Consider the following 15,676-nt stretch of genomic DNA (forward strand, 5'->3'; position numbering starts at 1 on the left):
GCTGAAATGGATTCCCTCCAGGTGTGTTAGACCCTACCTAGGTACACAACCACAGCAGCAAGAACCAGAGTAACGCAGAAGTTATAGAAAGGTTATGTTTACGTTTCAAGTTTACATATAAGGATGACCAGTGTGGCAAAATGCTGAGTCTATACAAAATCCATGAGAGTGTGTATGATGAATGGAATGACGGCCGTCAGTGAATGTGTGAGTGAACGAATAAGAGAGTTGTTTGACTGGACAAGTGCCTTAAACACCAAACACCTCACAAAAATAACACTACCTCCGCCACATGGTCACTTTAAGAGAATTCAGTTTGCTAAGCTTACCCTGTTTTTGAAATAAAGTTGAACTCCCCAGTTATTTAAACCCTCAGATTAATAAAAGTTATAAGTCTATGCATGGGTGGGCTAAGGCCCCTAGGTTAATGAAGTTGTTTTTCCAAGTTGCACTACCCCTTAGAAATATAAGAAGGCTTTAAAAGGTTTACAACAGATGTATAAGAAGCCAAAGGAAGCGATGTATTGGGTCATTGCAAAGCTATGGTAGTTTATAATGTACTGTTCTGTTGTTTGCACTGTTGTTTTTGCACTGTTTTCGTGACCGTCTTAAATAATTGAAAAAGGGGTGATTTAGGAGGCGTGTCCAAGGGTGCAGAGGAAGCACCCAGGGCAGGGAAGCCCAGGGGACATGTGTGGAAATATGTACCCTCATTGGTCACAAGGTCACATGGTTTTAAGGGATAAAAACAGTGCTGGGTTTGAATTAAACTCTCTTTGATTACCATCTCATTGGGGAGCTGATTTCATTTCTTTATCATATAAAGACCCCACACGACAGGAGGTTGGACCAGATGACCCACTGTGCCCTTCCAACCTGACCCATTCTGTGATTCTGCATCATGCAACTTCGTCTTTGCACATTAGACAACCATAAACATGTATCTTTTACTTACATCACCATATACAACAGGACATTTTTACTCATCCAGTTCTCTCATCTAGAGAGTTGAGATGCTTTGGAATGAGTCACTAATGTACTGAAGTAAATTCTTAACTACAAGGCCCATGTAATTGGTTACAGACACTGGAACATGCACACTTAATATAATGAGATTAAAGGAACAAAAATGGGTGCCATGAATATAACACCTAAACGGTGTCCTGGAGAATTGGATTCTGGATTTGCATCCATAATACAACTCTTGATATTAAGAAGCATTTCAGTTTCTAAAACCAAGAAATACATGCTCTAAACTTCTAATCTGATCCCTTGGGCAGGTATCACACCAGAGTGCTCCCCAAATATGGTCTATGTTTTGAAGAATTAGATGTCAAACTCCAAGATACTGTTTTGGGATGTAGCTATGTGGATTGAGTTCACAAGACTCTGGAAGAAAGGCCAAAAAAAAAAAGAAAAAATAAATTGTTGCAAAATGCATTATTCAATGTCCAGCTCTCCTTATTCACAAAAGGGGCAACAGAGCACTTAATTCGATGGCTAAGATTGTGAAATGCAATCTTACAGCCAGGCATACAAAGGTTAGGGGTGTAGTCTGGATGAATTCACGTTCTTAATTCCTGCAGAAATGGCTTGCTTATAGCTTGCTCAGAATAGCATGAAGCTGACAGATTACAAAGCACCACAAGTGACTGGTCCTCTCATTCACACTATTCACTGTATAAATACACATACCCATGATCCCAAATAGACAGGTAGTAAAGGTTCTTTCCTCTGTTGTAGGAAGAAAATAACCATTAAAGCAAACACGTAAGGTGACAAGCCTCCTTCTTCAGGACGATCAACACAGCACAACTGCAAAAACGAATTGTGCAGTCATTAGATTTTGAAGTGATACCATGAAAAATATTCTTTTAATTACGTTTCAGAAGCCTTACACATTAAATACTGACAGAAATTCAGTAATGGATGGAATTTGTTCTCAAGGCCTGTATATTTACTGCAGGTATGTTACTACTGTAACATTTTCAGTATAAGAGCCATAGAATGCAGACTGTGCTATATGCTGTCTGGTTTGCCATTTTCAGAAAATGATGACTCCTTTTATGTAGCTACAGTACAAGACAAAAGTTTTTCAATTTTTTAAATTAAATAATATTTTAATGGTGGGCACACAAAGTTTTAGAACACATTGTTTATTCACAAGATGGTTTTCATCTACAATGGAGAAAAGTAGTTTTTTCCTTTATTTTTTTTCATGATGGATTAAGTTTACGGGGAACTTGCAATTCCATTTCATATACATTCCTCTGATTAGTTTAGCAAAAAAGCAGGATTCTTACAGTCTGCATGTTACTGAATTAAACTTAAAATTCCCCTTTTGAAATTTAGCAGAACATTATTGCAGACAAATGATAGTTACATAATTTACAAAATTTACAATTTGTAAAAATCTATACCCTTATTCCAACTCTTTTTCCAAGGACTGTTTCAACAATTGTTTTCTCAACTATAACAACAGTCTTACCAGCATAACATAGAAACTCATTCAATATTTATTCACAGATGGGGGAACACAAATGACTCTTACCTTTGCCCAGTACCTGAAGGCAGTCACTAAAGGTATGACAGCAGGTTCCAGCTTTCCAAGTGTAGCCAAATGGTTTGTTGTCAGACAAGCACTCTCATTCCCTGCACTCACTTTACAAATAAGGCCACTAAAACCCAAAAAGAAACAAAAGATCTTGGAGGTTTTGTAACAACACCCATAGGCCAGATAATATCTCACAGAACAGTGTAGCAGAAGGCTGTAAGGAAAGACTTGAAAACCTCTCAAAGACTGTGTCTCTGCATGAAAAGCAGCATGCAATACTAATTTGATTTATGGTTAGGTTGAAGATATATGCATTATAATTTCCTGTAAAAGTGTTTTAAAATACAATTCAAATTTAAGTATTTTTTTCTAACGATATTAATTTACTGAACTGAAAAAGTTACAGTATTAATTTCCTTCATGAAACAAAAATATCCTCCCATACCACAACCACCAGAAAACAGTTTCTGTGCTGTTTACACAGCACATGAAATATTTTCAAACATGAAAAAATAAAGGTAGCAGCAAATAACAGGTAATATTTTTATCAGTAGCTGTTTATAGATTGTTTCATGAATCTTAACTGATATCCATTAAATGGGCAAAATAAAATAACTTTCACTTGTTCTCAAAATACTAGCAAAGCTAAGCGAACTGATCTTGTCCTTACAGAAATCTATAATTTAATATGGTATGTAAGCTACCTATAAGAAAGGAAAGTTTCTGCTTAAGCAATTATCCCAAATGGAAGGGTAAGGGTACATGCTGGAAGCCATAATGGTTGAAGGGATTGGGAAATACACAGCTGACGACAGAACAACCCTTACCCTCTTATTCTAGGCTAGGAATGACTTGCCCATGAGTGTTAGTTTGTGTTTCAAGATCCATGGAACTGTAATAATTTAGTACAGAAACGTCATTTATCAGATGTTGGTACACATAATTTACATTGCTATATACTATTAGAACACACAAAGTGACAACTGAGACCTTTGCTTTTCTCTGCACACCACCACTGGTACTCTAGCATGGAAATCTGCATCAACTTCTGTAAAAGATTCTAGACAGGAGAAAGAAAAAGAAGCCATGTTAAGCACGGTGTTGACAAAAAAAATATGTTGAACTGGATGGAACTAGAGGAGTACAGCTAGAATTTCAGCTCCTAATACAATGACTAATTTTGAGAAAAACAAAAAAGTATATCTGATGATTTACAAGAATGACTGGATTAACTTTCACATGTGATGGGAAGAGTATGGTCTATACAATAAGCACTGTTAAGAAAATACTGAAGAAAAATGGAACTTTTCAAAATTCATATACACAGACACAATAGCTGTAATTAAGGAGGTATATTTAGGTTAAGAGCTGGTTTCAATAATTTAGGCATACATACAGACAAATGACACCTGTGGAACAATGCTAGCATGAAAAATAAAAATCCAGAGTGTTAAGTCAGTACTATATAGAAAGAATCAAAGTTTGTTTTCCCTGGCTTTCTGACAATGCTCTACATAAGTACAGAACTGGCTTGCCTACATGATGTAATGTCTTTTTGCTATGCTTTTAAAATCTTTTTTCCTCCTATTCTTTATACAGTTTTCCAAATACAATTCAGTTTCATTTTAATCTAAACACTAACAAAGTACAAATCCTGCTGCAGTCTTTTCTCTGAGTAGTGTTTATTGCTTCAAACTGGACTCATTTTTTGATGCCTCACTGTTTCACTGGGCCAGGAAGAGAGAAAACTATGAAACAATTCTAGAAACTCAACTCAAAAATTCTGAAATGACAAGGTTTTCTTGATGTTACCTAGCCAACTGGACACCTCATTTCTTTAAAAAGTATCTTGCTTTTGCCACTGGGGTACCTCAAACACCTAATGCTCCATCCCTGTATATTCTCACTCATAGAAAAGGCTTTGCACAACATGTTAATGCAAATATTACTTGCATTTGAAACATATTAGAGATCTTAAATTCTTAAAAGATCTCTCTAATGTGGCTGAAAAATTCTCCAATATCATAATGGTCATTTGACCAGACAATAAAATGTACATACAATAATGGTGGGGGTGGCACTGAGAAAAATCTACATCAGTAAATACATGCACGTTTAATATACATGTTTGGAACCATATGGTCTGACTTCCCAACTGCGGGCACAAAGCAAGGCAAGAAAGCAGTGAAGCTTTTTGCAATTTGCATTTTAAAAGTACAGAACTTTTTTCTGCATATTTTCATTTTTTTTGCCTGCATATGCTTGAGTTGGTTTGAGTAAGTGCACTCTTTTTAAAAGACTGTAAACTTCATTTCCCTGTATTAATGCATAGAGTTGAATTCATTACCCAAAAAAACCCCATGTGTGTGTATGCAGTCATTTGCACATGGCCCTCACTGCACCAACAGGCATGTGCACAATTACAGGAAAAGAGACCACATCTGAAAGTACGTTACCAAGTTTCTGTTACATGTTAAAGAGCTTAGGCTACTTTCTGTACTATGCATAGCTAATAGAGCAGTCTGGGGAAAGAAAGGCAGCAGAGTCTACCTCATGTGTAATGACATCTTCACTTACAATGTAGAAGAAAGCTTCCTACTAGGAATTACTCAAATCAGCACAACTAGTGGAAGTTCAACCCTCATAACACTGAATAGCAAATCAAAAGCAGTTCTGCCAATGTATTCTGTCCTGCAGTATTTTTCAGTCTCACATCTTTCTAAAAAAGGGATAGCCTGTGGCATTATCTGTTCAACAGAGATGAAACTCAACAATACTAAGCAGTAATAATTTAGTGGAATTGAGAAGGCAGCAACTTTTTTCTTACCACTGCTCTGGAGACTTTCTTGCACAAGTAAGAGAACATCTGGTTGAGTCATCTGTCAATAAAAGGAATAAAGCTGTTTTCATAGCTGTCAAAAAGGTGATTTTCTACAATTCAAATTTAAAACATTGCCTTTAGATGTATTTGGCTATTATTAAGTTGTATCAAAAGGAACAGGAACTCTTCTTATTTTGAAGGAAAAAAAATTCTGAGCAACTGTAAGTAAAGTTATTTTTACCTCTATCAAAGATCTGGTTTTGGGAAAAAAACGCTATGAGAACTATTATTTCAATGCTTAAATATGACTGCATTCTCACATAGCGGATCTACATCAGGTCACAGACTGCAATCACAGCTTTTTAAAATCATATGCACTTTAAGAACTGGGATCATTCTTTGTTTCCTAAAGAAAATGCTAAACTCTAACAATGGCACTGTCAAATCAACTACAGCAGGAGTAAGTTTGAGTGTGGAGTCAAGTCCTTAATTCCTTTTCAGTGTTCAAGCACAAAGATGTATAGAAACAAGTAGCATGACAAATTAAGACTTCAAATTAATCTACCTATAAAACACGTAATATGGTTTCATGGCTGAAATACAACCTAGTAGTCAAAACATGCATATATGTGAATACGTCAGTACAGTAACAAGATCAGTACAGAAACCAGATCACAGAAGTGCCATTTAATCCATATGTAAGAGAAAATAAATAATGATCTGTCTCACAGGACTGCTAGAGCACAGATGTTTTCAGTTTTTCAGAAGGAAGTTTCAACAAAACACAAAGTTGTATTATATTGTCTGATCACTACTCTTATATGAAGAAAAGAATGTAATCCCAAGACCAGACCTGCTTTATTTACTCACTGGGTTTTCAGAAAAAATGTTGCTACCACACTGTAAGATATATTTAAACTATAATCTAAGTAAGATACAAACATTCAAAACTACTTAGACATACTTAATAAAATAGCCTTACTTACATGGGCAGGAAACTGGGTATCTATGTTTATGTCTGAAGTTTTGAAACCAAATCTGCTATAGGAGGAGCCATACAATCTTAATGAACACTCTGCAACAAAAAGAATTATACTGCATTTACTCTATGCCTAACTCTGTAGCTACTTCACAGCATTGTCAATAGATCTTAAACCTACAATTGGTTTTGATAACCCCAGGAAAAGAAGGTCTTCCAAAAACCCAGAATTGTTAGTAAATCCTGCCTTCCATGCTGCTGCTAGTAAAGGCTTACCATGAAGGTCAAATGATCCCCATGTCCTTTTCATCTTCACTTTTTACTGCAAGTCTGTTTGGGTCATGAGCACCATTGTAATTTAATTCTGAAACATGGTTGTATTGCTACATCATGTCATTCAACAGACTAGTAATTAAATACACTGTTTCAGAGTTTAGCTAGCCAAGATTTTTAATTCACTTTTCACTTTACAAGCTGTCTGGGTTTTGTGTTCTTTTAGTTGATTTCTTTTTTGTTTGTTCAGTTTTTGTTGTCACTGTTTTGTCTTTAAGTTGGCATATCTAACACTTAGAATGAATTGCAAATAATACCTGGCAATTTTTGACGCAGTAAGTTTTCCATCACTGTTTTAATGTTGAGCCTTTCTTCTAGATCTTCATTATTTAAGCCAAACTCCTGCACTACATTTTCAATAGCAACACCAATAGCTTGTATCTGGGAAGGCGTTGGAGGAGGCAGAGCGGTCAGCAGCTGTTCTTCTTGCTTTTCCTTTCGAGATAATAAGACTGATGTTTTAATGGTTTCCTTGGGTTGCTTAATGTACTAGAATGAACACCAACATCTCATCCCAAGTAACACCACCAGAGGTTTTCCAGATAATGTAGGTAATCAGAAGCAATAAAGAATCTGATACTCCAGAAGCCTTCAGTAATGTGCAGAGGTATATATACATGTATTTGGTATGTTAAAAAAAAATCACTAATTCTTTCCTCACCTATGAGGTGTGAAAAGGTAGGAGTTAAAGAGAAAGAAACAGAAAACCTGCATAGGACATATTTTTGTCCACTTCAAGTGGAGAAAGTAAAAGGAACAGAAGATATTTCATTAAAAAAAACAGTAAAATTGACACTGTGCTGGAAATTATTTTGATGCTTATGTTCAAAACAAACCCAATTTCCTTTGAATATAAACAAGCTCTTAATCAATGAGTTCTTAATTTTTATAGTATTTCTGAACTGAAATATTCACTCCGACATATACGTTATAATTTCTAATTCTGCCATACCAACTACATTTCCTTATTGCTACTGCTCATTCCAAAGTGCAGGTCCCAAAGTTTAATCTTTTTACCAGTATCACCAAGTAATAGTTTTTAAAAAGATTGAAACATAGCAAAAGATGAACGAGGAATGATTTTAAAAGCAGTGCAGTTTCACTGTCATTAGCAGGGTAAGGAAGGTATCATAAATATGCATTTTATACTTTTTCTTGTCCTTAACTCACCTTCAGGCTTTTTTTGTGTCTTTTCTCTTTAATATGCTTATGAGCAAAAGCCACTGATTCAATCAAAACATCACACAATTTGCAGGTATATTTTGCTGATGGGTAGCTTCGAGATTGCTAAAATAAAGATAATAAAAAACCCCTAAAATATACAAAGATATTACCTTCATTCAATACCCTTTCTAAGCTGAATGACTAACTCTGAAATCCAGAACTACTCTAACTTCCCTAACTCCATATTTACAGTCAAAAAGTTTGCATATTAAATATAATGCCAGAATAATGATGCTACTGTGTCAATCACCCTATCTTTTACAGTAGAAAATACCCACTACCCAGAAAGAATATATTAACTAAACAAACAACTGCTCCAGCATTTTAATTAACATCTGGTGTTAATTCATGAACTAAAGGAGCATTCAGTAAATTGTTGTCAAAGACTTATTGTAGTAAAAAATCCAAAAGGATAACCTGACTTCGCTTGACAATTCATTAACAGAAACCATTTTTATTTTACTAAAATTCTGTAACTAAACTTTTTAGCTACAATCAGAGAAATTGCTCAAAGCATACTCTCTATATTGTATTTACAGAATAAAAAAAATAGGAGAGATCTATACAAGTAAAGACAGTGGCACCTTCTTCAGCCTATAAATGCAGTCTCGCTTCAATCGTTCTTCAGCTTGCTGCAGCCCGAGAAGTTCTTTTGCTGACAGCCCAGATTCATCTATGACTGGATCATCCAATTCATCTTGATCACACTCATCTTTTCTAGTTCTTCTTGATCTTCTTGGTTTTCTAAGCTTCTTCATTTCTTATAAAGAGTTATGAGAGCAAATATATCAAATAACTGCAGAGTACCACACAGCATTTTTTAATTTATTTTTCCTTAATTACCATTCTATTTATGTGCAAATCAAAGAAGGCACAATTCATCTACCCTGTATGGTTTCATAATCTCTTCTGTGCAAGTCTGATACTAAAAAGAGTGTATATTAGTTTCAAAATCTACAGTACCTTTGTTATGAACTACAAAAAACCCTACTGATTTGTCCCATTGAAAACAATGACCTTATTCAGATACCTCTGTTAAAACTGGCAAAAAATCAAAACTCAGTGCAATAGATTTCGCTGCCTAGCTGAAATGTACCTGTATGTCATTATAACGATAAGGCAGAATATATCCAAAGATTTCAGGATGCCTGGTCAGGCTTTGGTAGAAGAATAAGTTAGACCCATTGGCCACTACAAGTATCACAGACTGAATAATTTGTAAAGGCTAACAGCACTATGGCTTACATGACATATAACAACTTATTAACAAATGGTTATTACTGGTGATAATGTCATTTGCCTTTCAATTAAATCAGTATATGCATTAATATTGCCTTTACATTATTAAATAGACAACTGAAAACAGTAAGGAGCCCTGTTGGCTACTGAAATCAATAAAGAATAGACTTGCTAAGTATTTGCACACATTGCTTAATAAAGCTGCAAAACATACTAATAATGCTTAGGAAGCTTGCTATGTTTACAGCAAAAGTTCTTGAACAAATTAATGTAAATACCACATCTACTTTTAAGCAGCTTTTGTCATCATTTTTAAGCAGAAATTGCTACTGGTCCAAAGCATACCTGTAAAAATCATCTCAGGAATGAATACACATAGATCAGACTTTCACACTGACTTCAGATCTTACCTTTCACTTGTACAGCTATACAGGATATCCAGATGCATGGAATTTCTACAGTTCCATTCTCCTAAGAAAGTTTATGTAACTTCCTTAGATTCCCAAACCTTTATTATAACATGAAGTTTTAATTTGTAATAATTAAAAAAAAAACAAACCAATAAAACTCCCAGATAAAACCCAGCTGCTCTACCAAATAAATTTAAAAAGTTTCTTTTCTGTGACCACAATTTTTGTTTTTAATAACTGGCAAAAGAGAAACAACATGGTTGTGTATTTTCAGTTATTTGATTCAGTTCACTAAACAGCAAGCATGTGCTAGCAGTGTAAACAGGACCAGGACAAGAATGGTAATATAACTTCTTTCAGCAGCAGCACAAGTTTAAGCAGGAATAAACAGAACTAAGGCTTAATAGGTTGCAGAGGCAGTACTCCAAAGGAACCTCCAAGGAGCAGAACAGAAGTCTGAGCTTCTGAACTTTACACAACCCTTCAATTTTTGCATTGACTCTCCTGCTCAAATTTCTAAGACCTTCCACAGTTGTTTGACTATGTTTTTAACTGATCAGTGTAGATAGAAACTGAAAAAAAGGTGTATTAAATTAATGTCTTTACAGGAAAGACTGTGACAACTACCTACTTATCAATTATTTCTGTAACCACTAATTAACTTTAAAAAAAATTAAAAGTAAATAAATACTTCTCATATTTGGTAGTTACAACAGTGACAACCTAATTATAGGCCAATGATTAAATAAAGTACTAAAGGCAAGTTAAAGATAAAGCTCCAGCAAAAAAATCAGTGCCTCAGAGATGTTGTAAACTCCTTACTTATGAGCTACGGTAAAAAGACATGAAGGTAATGAAAAAGGACAACTGCACAAAATATTTCAAGTAAAAGAAAATGGTAAAAGAAACATTTTTAATAATTCTTTGCTAGTTGACATAGAAGTAGAGCTTCTGAAGGGACCTCAAGAGGTGAGCTATGCCAAGCCTCTGTTTCACAGCACGATGAAAGGAACCTTGTCAATCCTGAGCAATGCTCAGGTAACCAGTTCTTAAAGGCCTTCAGGTACCTTTTTCCTAGCTTTACCATTGGAAACTTTCCCTTTATTCCTCATCTGAATCTTTCTTGCTCAATTTTGGGCCCACTGTTTTGTGTCTCATCTATTTGAAAGAAACAAGACAGATTACTACATCAGATTTTTACTACTTTCCTAGACAGTGGAATCATGCCTCCCTACCCTATCATTTCGCAGAAAGATTGGGCATTGTTCACAGTTTTGAGTAGTTTCTGTTTTCTGTATGTTTTCACAATCTTCTTGCCCTTCTTTCAACTGTTTCCATTTTATTCATACAACTGGGGTGCCAAAACTGGACACAGTACTGCAACTGAGTTTACAAAAAGCTTTTAGAAAAAGGGCTATTCGAGGCTGTATTTTTCATGCCTCACAACACCATGACACTTCAGTTGTTATCATCTTCCGATTCACTATGATTTCAGATTCTTCTCTGGGAAAAGTACTGCTTTATAATAACTTTTCCTCCTTTATTTGCACAGTTGATACACCTACTTTAACAATGGCATTTATGTCCTTTGTATTTCATTCTATATGTAGGTCATTTCTCCAATTCTGCAAAGTTATTTTAATTTACCTTCCTGCTTTTCTGCATTCCATTCCTACCAGCTCCACAGCACATTCAATTTTAACAGCACACAGTTAATTAGCGTGGAGTCTTCATTCATCATTAGAGTAGTATAATAAACATTGAGTAGGACAGAATCCTCACTCACTAGATGTTCACTCACTACTTCTTATAATTTTGACAAAATCTTTAGTATTTTCTGAGTATAGTTATCTAATTAGCTCTGCAAGTCTCTTACATTAATTTAATTCAGAGAATTTTCCTCTAGTTTACTTACAGAACTGTCACACAGGAATATCTAAAGTAGTACAATATAGTACCAGCAATATCTACCAACTGCTTTTCCCATGTCCACAGGGACTTTATAGAAACAAATTGGGACCTGACATACCTTTTTCTTAACAAATCCATATTTACTACTATTTATCTCTGTTACTTTTCAAATACTTAAAATAGATTACTTTATTCATTCCAAAACAGACTCTCAAGATTAAAGCTGTATACCAGTTTTTTCAAATCCACTTCTAAGAGACACTTGCCCTTTCCCTATATTAGTAGCTCACTTCCCCTAAGTTCTCAAGTATGATTGTCAGTGGTTCCAAAAATGTATTTCAGTGAGTTCCTGAAGTTTCACAGAAAAAAGTTCATTAGATCCAGTAAATTTGACAATAAACTTGTGAAAGCATTCTGATTTTGCTCTCTCCTCATAAAAAGTTGAACTGTGTGCAATTTACTTCTAACAATGAGACACTGGGCACCTGCTCACAGTTTATCTTTTTAGTGACAGTTAATATCAACAGAAAGGACATTTAATTCCTGGACTTCCTCGTATCAACCAGCATAGCTTTTCCTCTGAGCAGGGGGGTCAGATCAGTGCTGTCTTTGGCTCCCAGTCTTAACTAAAACAATACAGATTTCTTGTCAATAGGTGTTCTATGTTAGTAGCACCTCATCTGTGCCTTAGTCTTTCTTATTTTATCTAATCTTAGCCTCTTCTTTAGAGCTTCCTCTTTCTGCTTTACTTGCATTCAATGAAGATATTAGAGTACCGATCACTTTGTACTCCCTTAGCCTGTCCTTCCTTGCATTTCAATGCTTTGGGCTTGTACTCTCATTATTAGTACCAACTGTGCACAGGAAAGTTCAATATGTATGGAGAATTAGATTTGTGTTATGGCTGTATTAAGTCCTCACAATACTAACAAGACATTGTTCTCAATCTTAATTAAGACACACTGTTACAGACCTCATAAGCAGCTCCAAAGTCTGTATCAACTGTATTGACTTAATTGGAACATCCCTTACCAGCCCTGACAACTCAATTAAATTGTACAGGGAAAACTGCAAACAGGAACACCACAGATGCTGCAACCTACTCAATCCTACCACCTACAAACCAGTTTACAAGGACAACACAATTTATAAAACAAGTTCTGTACCATCTGCTGTAACAATTTGTTTAAAATGCTGCAGTACAGTGCAATCAATAGTTTGCAATATATGACAAAACAATTTTTTGCTTTAACAGTGAATTCTTGAAATTTTACTTTTCAGTAACACATGTAGGAAGCTACTTCACTGGATAGCTATGTAAAAACAAACAAACATATTGATTACCAGAAGTTCCTTTCTGCACATCTGGCACATCTTCGCTCATTAAGTCTTCCTGAAGTTGTGGTCTTACATTTCTTTTTCCGGCACCTTCTACCTCATGAAAAGAGCCCTTTCTTGTCCTGCCATGCACAGGAACCCAGGAAACAGATCGGTACTCTCTCCAGGTGTCGAAAGCACAATGGTGGTCATCAGATATCCACTTCTTCATTTGGTCTCTTTGGGTGTCATTTAACTTTGACCCTTGACTGGAAGTTGCGTTTTTAAGTGAGTTTGGGCTACTCAAAACACTATGCGGCCCTCGCCTCAGACTGCTTCCATAATGACCTGGTGTTCCCTTTCTCTTTTGAAGGCTGGTATCTATTTTATTGCTATGGCCATTTCCATATTCATCCATGGCTTGGTAGTCTTTCCATAAGGGACTTCCTTTTAATTCTTCTTGATGCAAAATGTCCTGTTCCTTATTTTGTTTGGCAAAGCAAGGTTTTGCAGCATCTCCCATGGTTATTGCTGTTCAATTTAGTGATTCTCACCTAGAAATCAAAAAGTTAAAAGCTGCATTTTAAAAACAATCAAGCAATAAACACTGGCTCTTATTTGTTACAGAAATCTCAACAATCAAAGCCCTGGCTCTGAAATAAGGCAAGCAAGTCTTGGCAGAAACAAACAAAAGGCAGTACAAAACTCAGCTAGGTTTCTTCTCTTAAAATGTCTGAGACCTATAGGTTGTTCATAAAATGCAGAGGCAGCCTATGGCTTTTCCGGCATTAAGGTCTAGATGCCTTTAAAAGACATAGTTAATTTTACGAGTGTACATCAGAATTTCAGCTCAGGACAGGAAAGTTTTGAAAGAATGACTGAAGGAATTTTCTGGCATGTCGATAATGTAGGAGATGACAACAAGGATGGCCCCAAAGCCATGCTACATAACTGTTCACCTTGAAACCGTTCACCCTGTTAAGAATGAAAATTGTGATGATCAGAGTAGACAGAGATGAAGAAGTTGAGCTGCAACCGGCAAATATGATACAATTATTTAGAAACAATGCACTCCCTGTGGACTCTGCACATTTTACCCAGACCATCAGTGTGAGGTCTCACAGCACTCAGTATTAAGTACTCATGTTCATATTATTTTAGCATTGCCTAAAACATCTGGGCTACTGATTAGCTTGTGTATCTCCACCCCCTTCCCCAGCCACATTCCTGTTCTTACTGTGAAACATTTCCGGGGAGCTGTCAGTCCCATGTTGGCATAAACCCATGTGGACTGTGAAAGGGGGAACTACTGGAAGAGACTGCATAAACCACATGAGCAGCAGTGGTCTCATCAACACCGAATATTGTATGATTTACAAGCAAATAAAAAAGGTTTTCTCTCTGAAAATATGTGCAGGTGCTTAAGGATGCAGATAAAGCTGTAGAGCATTTTTAAGAAGCACTTAAGCAGCAGGAGATGCCCTTCTGTTGCCTTTAATATTGAAGTAGGGTACCTGATTTTCTTACTTTTTTTTTTTTAAGTTCTGCAGGCCACAGAGGAACTCTTAGGCATCTCAGTGTCTGCTTTCTATAGGCCTAAGACTTTCAGTTCTATCCCCCTCTTAAGCAGTTTTTTTGCTCCTGCACAAGCAATAAACCAAGTAGGATTCCTGTCCTAAAGATCACGATTCTTAGGCAGTTATGTACAACTATGAAAATGAAGCTACTACGGCTAAATGCTGAAAGAAAAGTTTCAAACGCACAAAGTGTACTTGCTTCCTATTTTAGGAAAGAAACCACTGTCAAATCCGAATTTCAGAGCAACCTAAAACCAGCTTGTTTTAGTCATCCCCAGAAGCAACGCGCATACTCTGCCGCCAGGATGGATGACGACACTTCCCTGTACTGGAACGAAGCAAAAAGTCAGTTTGCGCTCGCCCCCGGCTCCCAACCACGACTGAAGGTGCGAGCCTGGCGCGGGCAGGAGGAAGGGGAGGCTGCCCTAGAGGGTCAGCGGCATCACAGATGGGCCCGACAAGGCTCCTGCGGGGCCAGAAGCACCAGGCAGCGCCGGTCAAGCTGCCAGCGGGACGCAGGCAGAGGCGTTACGATACTGGCGCACAAACACGCTACGTGGGCCAGGGCTCCCTTGCTCCCACGCCGCAGCTCCCGACTCCCTTCTCCCCGTCTTCACATCGGCTGACGAAGGCCCCCAGCCCCCTCCTGCCCGCCCTGACCCCGGTGCAAGGGCTGTAGCGACACACAACCCGGCCCCGCCACCTCAGCCGGACAGAGCTCGCGGGCGGAGGGGCCGCGGCAGAGACGGGCCGGCCAGGGAGGGAGGGAGAGAGGCGCACGGGCGGGCAAGGAGGACAGAACGCTGGGGGACACCGCCCGCCGTCAGCAAAGGCCTCGCCCAGCTGCCGACCGCTGAGAGAAGGGCACTCACCGCCCGCTACCGCTGGCCCGGCCGCCACCCGGCGCCCGCCATTGTGCCGAGGCGGAAGCAGCGCCGGGCCGTCGGCGCGCCCGATTGCGCGAGTCTTCCGGCTGCGCGAGCCCGCCCTCCGGCCCAGCGGGGCGGGACAGGGACGGGGAGGGGAGAGGGAGGAGCCGGGAAGCACTTATGAAGGGGGAGGGTTCGAGGGTTCCCCTGGGACTGGGCCTCGGAAACTCATATCAGCAGCCGGGTGAACGCACCACTTCGTTTTCTGCGGGACCCAACTCAAGAACTGCCTAATACTTTCTGAATGTGATGTTGTTGACTCTTTCATGGGAGAACTGAAAACATTGCTGCACCACCAGGTCCTGAAAACAGCCGAGTCATACAGCATGTGTGTCTCATCAAACAAGACCCCTGTTTGCAGCAGCTAATGTTCAGAGCAAAC

At 37.8% G+C, this 15,676-nt stretch overlaps 1 protein-coding gene across 3 annotated transcripts in view; it reads right to left on the reverse strand.

Moving 5' to 3' along the window:
* The window catches only part of TUT7 (terminal uridylyl transferase 7), a 45,526-nt gene extending 30,163 nt beyond the window's left edge, over nucleotides 1-15,363 (reverse strand). The window contains exons 1-10 of one of the 3 annotated variants that reach the window (XM_064643080.1): nucleotides 15,238-15,363; nucleotides 12,816-13,342; nucleotides 8,496-8,671; nucleotides 7,858-7,974; nucleotides 6,945-7,122; nucleotides 6,362-6,450; nucleotides 5,382-5,433; nucleotides 3,545-3,614; nucleotides 2,552-2,678; nucleotides 1,696-1,815 (exon numbers count right to left, since the gene is read on the reverse strand). In XM_064643080.1, the coding sequence (XP_064499150.1) occupies nucleotides 1,696-1,815; nucleotides 2,552-2,678; nucleotides 3,545-3,614; nucleotides 5,382-5,433; nucleotides 6,362-6,450; nucleotides 6,945-7,122; nucleotides 7,858-7,974; nucleotides 8,496-8,671; nucleotides 12,816-13,311 (1,425 nt within the window). In that variant the 5' untranslated portion in view covers nucleotides 13,312-13,342; nucleotides 15,238-15,363. Of the gene's footprint in view, nucleotides 1-1,695; nucleotides 1,816-2,551; nucleotides 2,679-3,544; nucleotides 3,615-5,381; nucleotides 5,434-6,361; nucleotides 6,451-6,944; nucleotides 7,123-7,857; nucleotides 7,975-8,495; nucleotides 8,672-9,560; nucleotides 9,622-12,815; nucleotides 13,343-14,551; nucleotides 14,672-15,237 lie in introns of those variants that run through there. The other 2 variants (XM_064643081.1, XM_064643083.1) reach the window with 2 other exon arrangements.
* Nucleotides 15,364-15,676: the final 313 nt, after the last annotated feature.

This window comes from Pseudopipra pipra, chromosome Z (genome assembly GCF_036250125.1).
Source record: "Pseudopipra pipra isolate bDixPip1 chromosome Z, bDixPip1.hap1, whole genome shotgun sequence".
Taxonomy (NCBI): domain Eukaryota; kingdom Metazoa; phylum Chordata; class Aves; order Passeriformes; family Pipridae; genus Pseudopipra; species Pseudopipra pipra.